General features: G+C 35.9%; 1 protein-coding gene across 3 annotated transcripts in view; it reads left to right on the top strand.

The window, feature by feature from the left end:
* The window catches only part of CSMD3 (CUB and Sushi multiple domains 3), a 1,469,470-nt gene that overhangs the window by 1,067,718 nt on the left and 383,625 nt on the right, over positions 1–18,127 (top strand). For all 3 annotated transcript variants that reach the window (XM_070382828.1, XM_005887888.2, XM_005887887.2), the window contains 2 exons: positions 1,534–1,690; positions 17,344–17,535. In XM_070382828.1, the coding sequence (XP_070238929.1) occupies positions 1,534–1,690; positions 17,344–17,535 (349 nt within the window). The remainder of the gene's footprint in view (positions 1–1,533; positions 1,691–17,343; positions 17,536–18,127) is intronic.

Genomic DNA, 18,127 nt, shown 5'->3' with positions numbered 1-18,127 from the left:
TAGTGACATAATTTTTACTCTTATGATAGGTCAGAAGTAAGAAAGTTTTGGCAAAATACAAGTAACTTTCAGAAGTATTTTCAAATTTTTCTATTTGTTATCATTTGCAGAAGGAGCCCCCAGATTCAACTTCATAAAACTAAGTACTGTGGAATGAGATTTGTCAGTTAGAGTTGGTCTTTGTAGGTCAACAAATCATCGTCATATCCGAGGTTTTATCAACTCTAAGGACTAATTTTCACACCGTTGGGAATAATAGCTACCACACTAAAAATGCATGCCTTAAAAAAGAATGGCAATATGCAGTGTTGGCAAATCCTCAGTTTAATTACTGTACACTTTTTGGAAAATAATCTGACAATACACCTACATTTGAGCACCCAAATTCAATGTATTAAATGTATGAAACCTTTCTTACTGAAATACAAGTACCAAAGAGAAATGTGAGATAAAAAAAAAGGTGTTTTTTTCAGGATCACTTTTAGTGGCAAAAATGTTTGTTAATATAGGAATGTTAATTGTTAATATAGGAATGGTAAAGCAAGTTGTGATAGTGTAGTGGATGAAATATTACCCAGTTCTCAAAAGCAAGAATTTATGTCTACTGACGTGAAGAAATGTCTATAAGGCTTTGAAAAGATAAAGCAAATTAGAGGACAATGAGAAGCTACACCTTCAGAAGAATGGGAATGAGGTAGGGATCTTAGGGAAAGTATCAGTTTTGTTTTGTATTTTTTGCCTTGTTAAATCAGTTTCTAAAAGCATTTAGCACCGTTTTAGCATTTTTAAAGTGTCAAAAATTAAATAAGTTAAAAGGTGTGGATAAATAGAATGTACAAAGAAGCAAGTATATTTTATATTAATCATGTTATTAGAAAACCAGGTGTTTGGTGCCCTTGAGAAAGTTCAGAACAACAACCAACCAATCAATGCTCAATTTTAAATTGTCTGCCATAAAAAAACATTGTTTTTAAAATAAAAGCAAAAACTTTATAACATGAGTTTGAGTGTTACTTAGTGTCTGCTGCTGCTAAGTCGCTTCAGTCATGTCCGACTCTGTGCGACCCCAGAGATGACAGCCCACCAGGCTCCCTGTCCCTGGGATTCTCCAGGCAAAAACACTGGAGTGGGTTGTCATTTCCTTCTTCAATGCATGAAAGTGAAAAGAGAAAGTGAAGTCGTTCAGTCGTGTTGGACTCTTAGCGACCCCATGGACTGCAGCCTACCAGGTTCCTCCGTCCATAGGATTTTCCAGGCAAGAGTACTGGAGTGGGGTGCCATTGCCTTCTCCAGTTACTTTTAGTGTCTACTGAGCTTGAAATAGTAAAATTATCCATGTGGAGTCTTAACTCTCTTACTTGTAACAACTCTTAATTGTAAAATCAATTAATGATATATGAGGTTTTTCTTGGGAAACATGTAATGACTTGAATTGGGGAGTGTAATCGCTCATTTTCTTCATAAATATAAATACATGCTCAGAATTGTTTATTATTTACACATTTTCATTTTAATTTTAAATATATTTTGCAGATTTATGATGGAAAAGATAAAACAACTCATCTCCTAGGTGCTTTTACTGGTGCGTCTATGCGAGGACTGACACTTAGTAGTACTTCAAACCAGCTCTGGCTAGAATTTAATTCTGATTCTGAAGGGACGGATGAAGGCTTTCAACTTGTCTATACCAGTAAGTATTTTGGGAGAAAAAAATGGCCAAACAGTGATGCTAAATATTTATTAGTAATTGCAATACACCACATGAAGTAATATTCAACATTTGATTATCAATTTGAAGTTTATAACTCCCTTCCATGTATATTTGACCCTAACAACTTCAAAAATTACAGGTAATCTAGCTATTACTATTTTATTGTTGAAACAATAGGTTCAGAAAGTTTAAGTAATATGTGACTTTGAACTTATTTATTTATGTACTTTAAAATAACAGTAGTCTCCCCATGAAATATTTAAGAAGTACAATTAAACTTTTTAATAAATGGGAACCCAGTTCTTGAGCTCCTACCTGTCACTGCAAAACATACACAGTATATGTGTATTAGTTATAGTTAGTCAGCCCTTAATGAAAACTGGATGGTTTCAGATGATTTTACACTGAAGAATAGCTAAGATTTTAGTTTGTTTTGCTTTTTTGTTAAATTGTCTTGTTAAAAATAAATTTATATAGAACTATTGTGCTATACTCAAATCAACTTTCTGACACTTAAACAGGTAGAAGCTCATAGACTGAGAATCATTGAAAACCATAAGTGGGTTACATCAATTGTTATATGAACAAAATGAATTTATTTACCAGTATCATAATAAGAAGTAGACTAATTATATAAATGAGAATTAAATTGTAGTCTTTACTGTTAGAATATTTGAAAAAATCAAAATAGTTCTATAAAGTTTCTCAAGAAGTCAGGTGAATGAAAATTCTTACAGAAATTGGAAAGTTGAAAAGGTTACAGCATCAAAGATATTCACATGGGATTCAAAAGGTAATTGGAATCAAATTATTGTTTGTGAAAATACAGTCAAGAGACATAGTACTGAGATATGATTCTTTCTCCTTGTTTATTTCAAGCTTTTTTTTTCCCCTTACCTGTGCTAGAATTGTTACATCATTAACACAAGTTAAATTAACAAAATGATGTTTAATACATATTTTTAAACCCTGAGAACTGTTGTATATACTGTGATTTCCTGTGAATTGCTCCCAAAGACAAATGAAAATCCAAGCAAATTGTGTTTACAGATAGTTCTTTGTGATGGACTAAAAGTAACAGAGTTGTGGCTTATTGCTCAAATATAATCGCTACCATGTGCTCAGAAGGGCAAATGTTTCTTAATCTGCTTTCCTCTTTCCTTTTTTTTTTTCTGACAGGGCTAGTGACATTTTTCAAGTCATGGCTCTGTGTTTACATAATGGTCTTTCTTTGTTCTGCATCATTTTATATTTCTCTTTGTCTAAAATTTCAATGAGGTTAAAAAAGGAAACCTAAATTTCCTTTTCTAGTATTTAAATTCTATGTAACGTGAGATTATTGATGCAAAGATACTGGACTTTGTAGCCATACCTGAATTTGAAATTGTATAGGATGCTCAGGAGACTGGAATGAGTAAAATCATTGACTTCTTTGTCATTGCTGTGAACTACTGCTTGTGCTTATCAAAGAAAAAGAAAGAAAGAAACGCTTAAAAAGAAAATACTTGAAGTTATTTTTTTTTCTTAATGATTCTGGCTGTTCATTAAAGGATGTGCATCATTATGAAGATAGAAGGCTGTAGAATTGGGAAAAGAGTATAAAAGCAATTATTTTTTTAAAAAAGGGCAGACATACATCTATAAATATTTTTCAGTCTCAGAACTGAAACTAAAATGTTTCAATCTCAAATCTGGAATTAAATGTTTATAATCTACTTCAAAGGTGTCTCTGAATATTCACCAGGTCAGTAAATGCTTCTAAGACTTTCTGATTCAATGGCTATGTGCTAAGCTCTTTTGTTGAGGAAGGCCCTGGAAGTAGTGGCACATCAGCTATTAACTGTATTTGTTCCTAAGTGTCTGAGTTTTACAATGGCAGCCTTTCTATGAGCATATACCTGCAATGATCTTAATAGTTAACCATGCATTTCCTATCTTTGAAGGAAGTTACTTCTCATTCTCCAAGTATACTTTGGTTTCCAGCCTTAGAATCCTGTACCCAGGCTTCTTTTTTCTGTCAGTATGCCCCATCCACCTGTGGCATCAATTGAACTGTTCAGCTTCAAGACCATTTCAAACATTTCCCTATTAGGCTTACCCTGACTCCTTCAACTGCAGTTAGTCTACTTTTTAACACTTCTTTTGCAGTAGTCTATATCCACAGCTATATAGCTCTTATCACATGGTATTGTGATTATGTTTTTTGTTTGTTTTGGTTTTCTTGCAAGCATAATATGCATAATTCTTCATGAGGCCATTTCACTTCATAATGCCTTTAGTCAGTTTTAGATCAATTGCAGCTTTCCACATATATTGGTAAATTAACATGTACTCTGAATACTGATTTTATAAAGTGTTTTTTTGTGTGTGTGTGATATAGAAGATTCTACTAGTCCACATATTGTATATTCCATAAATTCTTAGATGGAGTAATTAACTTCTGAACACAAGAGAATTTGCTAAGGTGTGCAGACATGGGGGAAAATGGAAAAGAATATGTTTTGTGTTTGGATCCCTGTGTCCAGTTATTTCTAATCCCACCTCTGCCATTCTGTGGTATGTTCCCCTTAAAATTATTCCACCTTTGTTTCTGGAATATCTGAGAGAACACTATGAGATGCAGAGGAGTTCTAGTATTCATATTCAGAGGATTTAGAGGCAGTAGAGAGGAAATTTGGCTAGGGCAGATCAGGTTAGGATTCATGAATGAGGTAGTATTAAAGATTGTGTTGGTGGATCACAGAAAGAAATGGTGACTGTATTCCAGGCAAAGAGAACAGGATAAAGAAAAGCACCGAGATTAGAAAGAGCATGCTAAATAAGCACATTCAAGGCAAATAGAGTAAACAACTTAATTCAGATTAATCCCATTTGCCTAGCTTCTCACAATTCTAGGTTTAGCATAAGCAGGCTTTTTATGATTATCCTTATCTAATTACACCTGGTCTATGTAATGATAGTCATAGAATTGCATTTGGCTGAGATTAAAATGATGAGATATTTTAGAACAAGCTTTTAGGTTGTATTTTACTTCAACTGTCTTATTGGTCCATTCATTATGTAATCACTAGGAATAGCAAATGGACTAGTAGAAACAGTTGAGATGCTGCTTTTGGCTTCAAGGTAAACCTAGGGCCTTCCCAGAGAGCTCAGTGGTAAAGAGTGTGCCTGCCAAGCAGGAGATGGAGGTTTGATCCCTGCATTGGGAAAATCCCCTAGAAAAGAAAATGGCAACCCACTGAAGTGTTCTTGCCTGGGAAATACCATGGAGGAACCTGGTGGGCTATAGTCCATGGAACAGCAAAGAGTCGGACACAACTTAGCAAATAAACAGCAGCAGCAGTAGTAAACTTAATCATGACTTAAACAGCCAGGATTTATGTTAATTATATAAGAGCTGTGAAGAGAAAAAAGGTAAGCAGGTCCTGATTCAGTTGCTAAACCTAGGTTACAAGGAGCCATGCTCCATTTTTGTTATGGCATTCCTAGTTTGTTCACTTCTTGTTCTCATGATTGTTGTGACATGGTCACAAGATGGCTGCTTTAACACTGGGCATATTCAAGGCAAAAAGAAGGAGGTACTGTTTATCGTATATGTCCCTTTCATCAGGAGTACAAAATTTGTGTCAGACATTCTGTTATCCTTCTTTGTCTAAAATAGGGCTATATGGATAAATTTCCCAGCAAGGGAAGCTGGAAAAATGAAGTATTTGTCAGACTAAATTATTGGATTATTATTTGACTATCATGATATACTACTGCCTGATATGCTTCAGTTATTGCTGGAAGCAAAATCAAGATTTTGTTTATGAGGGAGAAGAAAAGATATACTGAGAAGACAGTGTACAGTGTCTCCTATGATGCACAGCTGTAACAGATATTCCAAAAAAAAAAAAAAAAGTTAAAAGATATCGTATTAATAGATGCCTCTATGATTAGTGGTGTCAGGAAAGTACAGAGACCCTTGAGTGCCTAGAAAGGAAAAGCATTTGGTTCAGCCATTATTAACAGTTTTAGTTATACTCTACTAAGAAGACCATGAGCTTCTCTGTCTTTCCTTCACCAATAAATAAATTATAACACACCTGGTATGAAAATGCTACACCACATTTGAAGGAAGAAAATGTCCCATTCCTTTACGTTTCTGAAGCAAATTAAATCTCTTCAGTCTTCATCCTTTAGAGTTGTCAAGAATAATCTTACTTAGTTTTTTGTACAGATAACCTTCTTCTCCAAAATTAGAGTCTTAGTCAACTCTAGTTTGATTTAGAGAAATGAAGCGTGGATGGCCACATGGGTTGGATATAAAACATCTGTGACAAACTTGGTCTGACCTTGACTAACATTAGGGAATCCAATTGCTCTTCCATCCCTCCAGCCTCTCAGAATTAACTCCCTCCTTAAGTTAGACCACTCTTTCGTTCTTTTCAAAAATAGCTAATAATTACGCTTGCCCTTGAGAAATCTGAAACTTATTCCAACCAGTGCTAGATGAGACATATTTTCAGGTGCTTTATACAACGCAAATTAATTAAATCTGTAGTTGTGTTTTCCTAGACAGTGTAGGGGAGTACAGTAAGAGAAAATTACCATTGCCTTCTTCTAAAGTTAGAAGAACAGATCAGAAATTAGCATCTCAGTACAATATCCTCCGTAATACATCACTCTGCTCTGGATAATTCAATAATAGAAGTTAGCAGAACTTAATAGGTTACTCTAGCCAGATCCCCTCAGCCCCTCAATACACATTCAAGAATGCATTCCTTAATCTGATGTCTTTCACTGTATTTCTCTCTGAAGGCTGAGTTGTAGAAATGTCACTCCTTTTTTGGTCCATAAATCTTGTCTTCTCTTTTATTCCTCTATTGGAATTAACTTATCAACATAGAAGTTATTCATTGAATCATAGGTTTAAATTTTGTCTGTCTCCATTGGAACTGTTTCTGCTCTGGGGATGAAGAGAACACTAAAGACAAAGTTCATGCTCACATGGAGCCAATGTTTTAGTGAGACAAGACAGAAAAGGAAAAATGTTAACAAAAGATAAAAGAACTGCATGTAGAAATAATTTGTAATAGGGTGATAGGATACACAGTATGGAAGATGAGTCTACTATATCCAGTTCATTCAAGGACTGTGTCTCAGGAGGTATCACCTGATTTGGTATCTGAATTATAATAAGAGATCTGAGAGTAGCAGACTGTAGGCAGATAGATCAACAAATACAAAGGCCTAAGAGAAGACTTCAGCTGAGTTATTTGGCTGGAGGTGGATAAGAAAGGAGAATTGTACAAAATGAGAGGTAAAGTTTGAAGCTAGACAGGAATGAGGTGGACTATAGTAAGGGACTTAGATTTTATTAAAAGGCACACAGAGATATTTAACATTATTTAAACATTAAATATCAGTGAAAAATAATAGCTAACATTTATTTACTATTGACTAGACAGGGGAGCCTGGTGGGCTGCCATCTATGGGGTCGCACAGAGTCAGACACAACTGAAGTGACTTAGCAGCAGCAGCAGCAGCAGCAGATACAGCTATAACTATGAGGGAAGTACTATTATCCCCAGTGAGAAGAGGAGGAAAAACAAAGCACAGAAAAGTTGTTACTTGCCCAAGGTGACATACCTCATAAATGCAGATATGGAAATTTAGTTGAGGAGCTCTGCCTATAGAATTCCCAAACTTAATCACTATACTATATTATCTCCATGTAACTCCTGGACATTTTATATTTAAAATTCCATGAATTTACATTTTTTGTTGTTGAACTACATGTAAAAAATGTAATAATTTTTAAATGTTAATGTGATTCCTCCCAAATAAATTTCTTTCATTTTATACTTAAGAATCTGAATACTTGTTTTTTGCCAAATTCACTATCAAAGAATGATTTAGGCCTGTTGTTCATGACATCTTTAAACTTTATTTCTTCAAAATATTCTTCATTGAAGATTCTACTAGCTGTATGCATTTCTAGTTATCCCACTTTGATTCAATAGAAAGGAATTGAGTATTTTAAACAACCACCCATTGAAAACCTAAAGTACATCTTTTTGATTGATTATAGCATTGTCTTCTCAAAAGCTGATCTGGCAAATGTTTATGATACCCATCTGTTAGACATTACCTCTGGGCTCAGATGTCTTCTTGTTATCACCTCTGCACATTTAATTTTCTAAAAATCCCATTTGAGAAATGTCCATTATCCCAAGGATATTGTTCAGACATATTTGTATGTTTTTAGCTCTTGAGTTTTGTTGCTTGAAATAATTTGGTAATCCACATGGAACATATCCATTTCAAATTCTGTATTCAAATTAAAGATGAGCAATAGCCAACTTGTGATGGCATGTCTTGTATACTAGCTTTATAAATATAAAAGAAATTACCCTATTTAAACTCTTTAGTTACCAATAAAGTTTTGGCAATATTAACAATGAAAAATAATCAGATATACTATTAGTGCTAACTCTATTCTTATAATTTATTTAATGCAAATCAAGTAGAAAATCAATGAATTATAAGGAAGCAACAAAGTTTGTCTATGCAAATCTATATCCTATAAACTTAACAGGTATATTTGGCATTTCTGTTACTCTTTAAATACTGAAAATCAACGAGGTGATAAATGAAGTATTGACTAAGGCTGCATTATATAGTACAAGGTATTCTAACTAAAATGCTAAAGAAATATTTCTTGATTATCTGTCATTTATATATACAATATTGGATATAATTTCTTCAGATTAGAATAACAAACAAGGCATTTTTATAACCTTCACATCCCAAAAGTTTTGTAAATTTTGTACTTAAATATCTAATGACCTACTAACATACTCCTTTTTAAAGTTAACTTCTGGCAGATTGAAGACATATGTGAGTGTCAAAACTTTACAATGCTTAGAAAAAAATGTGACCCACAGTAGCTATGTCTTTAAGGTGAAGAAAGATTTCTCAAAGAAGATAGGCAAGCAAAAATCTGTCAATACTCAGTAGCATCCATGCCCTTCTAAGCACTTCTCTTAAGTGTAGAGTCTAAAAATCTGGCAACTACATATCTCCTGCCCTTGCCAGCTAAGACCTCTGCTTAGATTCCACCAACTAAAGGCAATCCGGTGAGAGCTGAAAGATAGGATGGATAAAGAAGCCATTATTTTTCACCAAAATATGTAGGCAAGAGCATGGTGCTGGCAGGTGGTTGTATGTGGTGGCAGCTTCCCTGAATTGCTGGATTCCTGAAAGCCAGAAGTGATCCTTGACCTTCACACTCTCTGCATTTCTTTGTATTTTCCCCTCTAATTTCTTGTACTGAATTTTAGCAACTCAAAATATCAAATGGCTTCTGTTTTACTGAAGACCAGTAAATAAGTCCCAGTCCTTATTATGTTTTTACAAATCTCTTTAGCTCAATGGCAACCCACTCCAGTACTCTTGTCTGGAAAATCCCCTGGACGGAGGAGCCTGGTAGGCTGTAGTCCATGGGGTCGCTGAGGGTCGGACACGACTGAGTGACTTCACTTTCAGTTTTCACTTTCATGCATTGGAAAAGGAAATGGCAACCCACTCCAGTGTTCTTGCCTGGAGAATCCCAGGGACGGGGGAGTCTGGTGAGCTGCCATCTATGGGGTCGCACAGAGTCGGACACGACTGAAGTGACTTAGCAGTAGCAGTTAGCTAAATATACCATAAACAAGATTTTTTCAGTTCAGTCGCTCAGTCATGTCCGACTCTTTGCAACCCCATGGACTGCAGCACACCTGGCTTTCTCTCCATCACCAACTCCCAGAGTTTACTCAAGCTCATGTCCATTGAGTCAGTGATGCCATCCAACCATCTCATCCTCTGTTGTCCCCTTTTCCTCCCGCCTTCAATCATTCCCAGCATCAATCTTTTCAAATGAGTCAGTTCTTCTCATCATGTGCTCAAAGTATTGGAGTTTCAGCGTCAGCATCAGTCCTTCCATGAATATTCAAGACTGAATTCCTTTAAGATTGACTGGTTGGATCTCCTAGCTGTCCAAGGGACTCTCAAGTATCTTCTCTAATACTGCAGTTCAAAAGCATCAATTCTTCAGTGCTCAGCTTTCTTTATAAGTCCAACTCTCACATCCATACATGACTACTGGAAAAACCATAGCTTTGACTAGACAGACCTTTGCTAGCAAGATTTTTAAATGATATATAATTAGAAGGAGATATTTACAATATCGGAGAAGGCAATGGCACCCCACTCCAGTACTCTTGCCTGGAAAATCCCATGGACCGAGGAGCCTGGAAGGCTGCAGTCCATGGTGTCGCTGAGGGTCGGACACGACTGAGCGGCTTCACTTTCACTTTTCACTTTCATGCATTGGAGAAGGAAATGGCAACCCACTCCAGTGTTCTTGCTTGGAGAATCCCAGGGACAGGGGAGCCTGGTGGGCTGCTGTCTATGTGGTTGCACAGAGTCAGACACGACTACAATGACTTAGCAGTATTTACAATATAGTAGAAAAACCTGGTGGCTCAGATGGTGAAGAATCTGCCTGCAATGCGGGAGACCTGAGTTCTATCTCTGGGTTGGGAAGATCCCCTGGAGGAGGGCATGGTGACCCACCTCAGTATTCATGCCTGGAGAATCTGCATGGATAGAGAAGCCTGACAGCTACAGTCCACAGGGTTGCAAAAACTTGGAGGCGACTGAGCAAATAAGCACAACACAGCACAGAAAAACATATACTCCATAGAAAGAAATCCTACAAATCAATTTAAAAATAGCCTAGAAGAACATATGGGCAAAAAAATTTCACAGTAGAAGGTATTCCAGTACAATAATCAAAAGACAAAAAGTGCTTGATAGAAATTAAGAAATGAAATTAAAGTAAAAATACTTTTCTATTGCACATTCCTAAAATTGGTAAAAATCAAAAAGCAGTATCATACTAAATGTTGATAATAATTGGAAGAATTTGAAATTCATGAACTTTGGGATAAATTGGTATAGTCACATAGGAGATATTTGGTGATATTTAGTAAAATTCATTTTTAGACATGTCTGAAAGTGAAAGTGAAGTCACTCAGTCATGTCTGAGTCTTTGCGACCCCATGGACTGTAGCCTACCAGACTTCTCTGTCCATGAGATTTTCCAGGCAAGAATACTGGAATGGGTTGCCATTTCCTTCTCCAGGGGATCTTCCTGACCCAGAGATTGAATCCTGGTGTCTCGCATTGTAAGCAGACACTTTACGCTCTGAGCCACCTGTGCCAATTATGCATAAACTAAATGGCTGATGGTAAAACTTAACATTCATGCAAAGCTGAATCCCACTATATCCCTGACTGATATACAAATGTGTGATGTAAAAATTTAAAAATGGTGTACAAATGTATGATCCCACTATCCCAGAATGATATACAAATGTATGAAGACACAAACTAGTATATTTAATAATATCACTTACTTTATCATGGGTTTCCCAGGTGTCACTAGTGGCATAGAATCCACCTGCCAATGCAGGAGACATAAGAGATGTTGGTTTGATCCCTGGGTAGGGAAGATCCCCTGGAGAGTGGATGTGGCAACCTACTCCAGTATTCTTGCCTGGAGAATTCCAGGGACAGAGGAACCTGGCAGGCTACATGGGGTAGTAAAAAGTCAGACATGACTTAGCATGCACAGAATTATTATTACTATTTTACTAACCAGATAGAACATCAACTTATGTGAATACACAATATTCATAAATAAGTTGAACAGAAATTATACTGAGGCAGAGACTGAACTATTTTCTTTCATTAGTTCAAGACCGATTAACAGATTTTGATTTAATCTTGAGAAAATGATCTTTGGTTTTTTTAATTTATTTATTTTAATTACTTTACAATAGTGTAGTGGTTTTGCCATACATAGACATGAATCAGCCATGGGTGTATATGTGTTCCCCATCCTGAACCCCCCTCCCACCTCCCTCCCCATCCCATCCCTCTGGGTTATCCCAGTGTATCAGCCCTGAGCACCTTGTCTCATGCATCGAACCTGGACTGGCGATCTGTTTCATATATGATAATATACATGTTTCAGTGCTATTCTCTCAAATCATCCCACCCTCATCTTCACCCACAGAATCCAAAAGACTGTTCTAATATATCTGTGTTGCTTTTGCTGTCTTGTATATAGGGTTATTGTTATCATCTTTCTAAATTCTATATATATGTGTTAGTATACTGTATCGGAGAAGGCAATGGCAACCCACTCCAGTACTCTTGCCTGGAAAATCCCATGGACGGAGAAGCCTAGTAGGCTGAAGTCCATGGGGTCACTAGAGTTGGACATGACTGAGCGACTTCAATTTCACTTTTCACTTTCATGCAATGGAGAAGGAAATGGCAGCCCACTCCAGTGTTCTTGCCTGGACAATCCCAGGGACCGGGAATCCTCCTGGTGGGCTGCCATCTATGGGGTCGCACAGAGTCGGACACGACTGAAGTGACGCAGCAGCAGCAGCAGCAGCATACTGTATTGGAGAAGGCAATGGCAACCCACTCCAGTACTCTTGCCTGGAAAATCCTATGGACAGAGGAGCCTGGTAGGCTGCAGTCCATGGGGTTGCGACGAGTCGGACACGACTGAGCGACTTCACTTTTACTTTTCACTTTCACGCATTGGAGAAAGAAATGGAAACCCACTCCAGTGTTCTTGCCTGGAGAATCCCAGGGATCGCGGAGCCTGGTGGGCTGCCATCTATGGGGTTGCACAGAGTCGGACACAACTGAAGCGACTTAGCAGCAGTATACTGTATTGGTGTTTTTTCTTCTGGCTTACTTCACTCTGCATAATAGGCTCCAGTTTCATCCACCTCATTAGAACTGATTCAAATTGATCTTTGAATCCCTGCATGATACATAACCCATAGAAACACTTGCATATGTTCAAATGAGGACATGGAAGTGTAGCATTTTTAAACAGTGAATAATGTAAGCAATATAGCAATATAGATACCCACCAGCTGGAGAACAAGTAAATCAATTTTAGGGTATACATCCAATGGAATATCACTGGTAGTTAAAATGAGTAAACTGTATGTGTAAGTATATGTGTGTGTAAATATAATAGTAAAAACACAATGCTGCACACACACACACAAAAAAGCCTCAGAAGAATGTTATTTTAATTACATAATTTATAAAATGTGTAAATGCTTACAAACCATACTGTATATTGTTCATTGAAATACAGATGTTTTAAAATATAAATTGGACTTTCCTGGTGGCGCAGTGGTAAAGAATCCACCTGCCAATGCAGGAGATGAAGGCAATGGCAAGCCACTCCAGTATGCTTGCCTGGGAAACGCCATAGACTGAGGACCCTGGCAGACTACAATCCATGGGGTCACAAAGAGTTGGATGTGACTTGGAGACAAAACATGTAAATTATATGTAAAAATAATATACTAATTCAGAATATTTGCTAGTTCTCAGTAGAGAAAGACTAGAAAGGAATTAGAACCAAACATAAATGGAGTTTTAAGTTACTTAACATTAGACTAAGATCATGACATCTGGTCCAATTACTTCATGGCAAATAGTTTGGGAAACAATGGAAACAGTGACAGACTTTATTTTGGGGGGCTCCAAAATCACTGTAGATTGTGACTGCAGCCATGAAATTAAAAGACGCTTGCTCCTTGGGAAAAAAAAGCTATGAACAACCTAGACAGCATGTTATAAAGCAGAGACATTACTTAACCAACAAAAGTCCGTCTAGTCAAAGCTATGGTTCTTCCAGAAGTTGTGTATGGATGTGAGAGTTGGACTATAAAGAAAGCTGAGCACTGAAGAATTTATGCTTTTGAACTGTGGTGTAGGAGACGGCTCTTGAGAGTCCCTTGGACTTTAAGGAAATCAAACCAGTCAATCCTAAAAGAAATCAGTTCTGAATATTCTTTGGAAGGACTGATGCTGAAGTTGAAACTCCAATACTTTGGCCATCTGATGCAAAGAACCGACTCATTTGAAAAGACCCTGATGATGGGAAAGATTGAAGGTGGGAGGAGAAGGGGATGACAGAGGATGAGATGGTTGAATGGTATCACCAATGCAATGGACATGAGTTTGAGTAAACTCTGGGAATTGGTGATGGACAGGGAAGCCTGGTGTGCTGCAGTCCATGGGGTTGCAAAGAGTCACATGACTGAGCAACTGAACTGAACTGACTGAAGTGAACTGAGCATTATTTATGGATAACAATATTAATGTGAATATGAATCAATTAGTATAAATATTAATCTGAAAAGTAATCTGAACTAATATTACTATTAATCTGAAGCAGCTATCAATAGAACCAGATGATGAAGTTATTTTATCTTTCTCTTCTCTTGTAGATATCAAATAGTAATTTTTAAATGTTAGGAATCTTTAAAGAAGATTTCTGCTTTATGATGGCAGGAAGGAAATTAGAACTCAGTTTAAGTTATTCAGCAAGTCAAAAAGATTTAGATAAATGAGAATTTTCAGTTCATTTTTGCTCCAGAAGTTTTAATTTCATCACAGTATCAAATTTCACAAGGAATGGTGAATATTTAAGAATATGTGGTTTTTCATACACATCTTTATTTAATTGTCAGTTTCATGTATTTGAGCTTTTCAGTGAAAAGACTGGCAGCTGAATGTTTCCATAAAGATAAGGCACTTCTGAATATTTATGAATAAGCAACAATAATTCCACCAAATTGGACTAAATTGTGTTGTGCTTTGTAGCTTACATACTATTGTCCCTGTGCATTTTCATCTACAATGCAAAGTATTATAAATTATCTTAATTTGCAGAGAGTGTCTCCATTATACCTCATCACCAGCAATTGCCAACCACATTTACAGAACATTCAAATTAAAGGAGGATGAATTTGGTAATAAACCTTGAAAAGAGAGCTTGATTTCCATTTTTATTTTGATAAATGATACGTGGTAAAACTCAAAAGTGGCTGAATCTTGAATAATAAACTGAATATTATGTCTGGTAGAAGGAATTCAAGCTTGTTACTTTTGAGCAGAGATATTTTAAATGTACTCTTTACTATGCAGAGTCATACAAAATATGTCCTAAAATTTTGTTACTACTTCTACTGTTTCTACTTCTGTTATTGCAAGACTGACTTGCTCAGCAACCTCCGACCTCTTGTATGACTCTGTTTGAAGCTGTTGGTATTTGCCTTATTTTAACATATTTCCACCCAAATGAGGTTGCCACAGATTAATCCATACAGGAATTTCCTGCAGTTTTTTTTTAACTCTATCATAAATTTCAGTTTTTCATCAAAATTACTTTAGCTTATTTTTCAGATGTCGCTTAGAGATAACTGCCCTGAGAAACACATTCATTCATGAACATTATTGAACATTTGTTATGTGCCAGATTTTGTGCTGTGAAGGCTTTGTGGGAAAGAGAAAAAAGTGAAATAAGTCCAATCTATAAGAAAAAAAGAAAATAAATGATTGTAAATTAATGAAGATATGTGAAATAGTTCTATTGGTTGACAGAGGAAGGAAAGATGAAGAACCTTTCAAAGAGACCAAGAGGAGGCTCCTTATGTTCTCCAAGAGCTAAGGTAGCCCTCAGCATACAGAAATTAAAGTATAAATTTGGTACTTTTAGCTGTACATTTCTGGTAAATGTATGCTTGTTTTGACACTAGGAAGTCGGTACTACAAATTAATGACTTGTCATCAGTGAGCTAATACATGCTTTTTTGCTTTCTAGTTCAAATTTAGATTAATTTGGTCAAGGATCTATGCCCACAAAAAAAGAGATCTCTTTTTGATTATCATATGATTTAAGATGCACAAAAGTCATTCTCTTCTCCTATATTATTTGTCTTGAAATCATAGATTTCCCTCATCCATGAAGCTATCTAGAATTTTATCACAGTCCTCTAGTATCAGAAGTTATAACTGATATAATTTAACATCTAGTTGGGAAATAATGATGGACAAGGAAAGCTGGCACACTGCAAACCATGGGATCACAGAGAGTTGGACATGACTTAGTGACTAAACAATAACAAGCAGTTAATTATCTTTGTCACATTATATCATTTATCTTGTTGTTGTTATTGTTTAGTGGCTAAAGTCAAGTCTGACTCTTTTGTGACCCCATGGACTGTGGCCTTGCCAGGCTCCTCTATCCATGGGATTTACCAGGCAAGGATACTGGAGTGGGTTGTCGTTTTCTTCTCCAGAAGATCTTCCTGACTCAGGGATCAAACCTGTGTCTCCCACGCACTGGCAGGCAAATTATTTGCCATTTTGTCACAAGGGAAGCCCATCATTTAACTTACATTTATAGAATTTATAAAACACTAGGTACAGAATTCTATAGCTAGAAGATTTAGATTTTTGTAACTAGTGTCATATTTGATTTACCTTCTGAAGTACCCTTTTCTAGTTCTTTCGGGATCTTAGGAGCAAATTGTGCTATGAATGTTTCATTTTTAATATTCACCTTTATTAATTTTATTCTGAATAGGCACACTAGGTGTACTGGATCTAAAGAGATTAATTATTATTTAAGTGAGAAAATTGATGAATTAAATATAATAATAGTAATAAGTATGTCAGCATCCCTTTGACCTAGTCCTTACCTCTGTGGTAACACAATGAAAATCAGATGGAAAAACTTACCACGTGACCAGGGACGGGGAATAAGGAAAAATGGACTTGTTGTGCTTGAGAGAGTTATCTCTCTCCTCTCCTGAAAGGAGGAAGGAAAACTTTTGCTCTTTGGAGATGGGATGGAAATAATTCTGTTTTTATTCTAACCTTAGTAATGTACATTTAGGGTTTCAGCAGTCAGATTAACCTCCTGTGCCTCCAGTTTTTATAATTTAGAGATTTCTGTAAAGTCCTGGGTCTCATTCTTCCTTAAGATGTAAACACAGATCCCCTCCAGAGGTACCTTAATCTCTTTGGGGTTATCTCACTACTCATATAAACATATCTTCTCAATCACAAGCTTCCAGCTAAAGTCATGTGGAAAGCCCCAACTCTTCAGAAATCAAAAATATGTATTTTTATGAACTACTTTTTTTTTTTGTGAGAAATTTTGAGAATTGTGTATTCTGAAGGCAGAATATAAACATTCAGAGGTCTTCAGACTGATTACTGGGTTATATTAACTCTTGCTAGTTTTTTTAAATATGTCTATTTCATTTTCTTCCAAGACTGTATAAGTAAAGCAATCTAAAGTTATGTTTGCATTGGATGTATTTGTTACCTGAACAGTTGTGGTTTCACATATTTCATATGAATTTTAAACTTTTCATGATTTGATCCTAATAGTTACATTGGTCAGAATCTATTAGTTGCAAATCACTTGAAGCAGGCAAGAATGTTAGTACTATAACACGTTATGATATAGTCACAGAGACCATGGGGTATCATTGCTAAATTTGAATAATACAACAAATGTTAGTTTTTTGAGGAAAAAAAAAAAAACTCTCTCTGGTGGCTGTAAGCTATCAAAATTAAATATTTTAAGTAATAAAACAGGAAAAAGTATGTAATCATATTAAAAACAAAAAAAGGGATGATTTGTGCAGTTTTAAATCCTCCTGTTAAATTTTGTCTTTAATAAATTTATATTCTTCTCATAGGTTTTGAACTTTCACATTGTGAGGATCCTGGAATTCCACAATTTGGATACAAAATCAGCGACCAAGGGCATTTTGCTGGTAGCACTATCATTTACGGATGCAATCCAGGCTACACTCTCCATGGAAGCAGCCTTCTGAAGTGCATGACAGGGGAGAGAAGGGCATGGGACTATCCTCTGCCATCCTGTATTGGTAGGATACTGTTTTAGGTTTTCATGCAATATTTCTATGGAAGTGTTATCAAAATATACTGTACCTTTTCAAGTTATTTCATCTGTCCACACCCAACTCATACCTTAATCAAAAAGTTAATGAATACATAGCTCAAATTTGTGGTAAGTCAGAGGGTTCTTTTCATAATCAGTGAGTACCTTCTCTTTTTGGGCAAAAAATAGTTCATATGAAAGTCATTATATTTATCCTATCTTGATATAAAATTTAACTCGCTACAAAATATGTTGAAACTCTTAATCATACACATTTACTGAATCTCATTGACCAGATTTGTATTAATATACAAAATTAATGCTTATGCTGGTATAAAGGCAGATTAAAAAAGCTAAATACTCTCAATAACTTCAAAGACTTTATATACATACCTTTTGAAAAACTAAGAAAGTGTATATGTTTTCTTTATTTTATGTATCATGACATAATTAAATGAATTTCAATACAAAAAGGCATGTGAAAGTTAGTCATATAAGATATATTGCCTACGTGAAATTATAGAATGATCATTTTTCTCTCCTTTGTATAGCTGGAGAAGAATTTTATTACTACCATC

The sequence above is a fragment of the Bos mutus genome, chromosome 14 (genome assembly GCF_027580195.1).
Source record: "Bos mutus isolate GX-2022 chromosome 14, NWIPB_WYAK_1.1, whole genome shotgun sequence".
Taxonomy (NCBI): domain Eukaryota; kingdom Metazoa; phylum Chordata; class Mammalia; order Artiodactyla; family Bovidae; genus Bos; species Bos mutus.
Note: the sequence above shows the minus strand (reverse complement) of the source record. Positions and strands in the feature narration are given on the sequence as shown.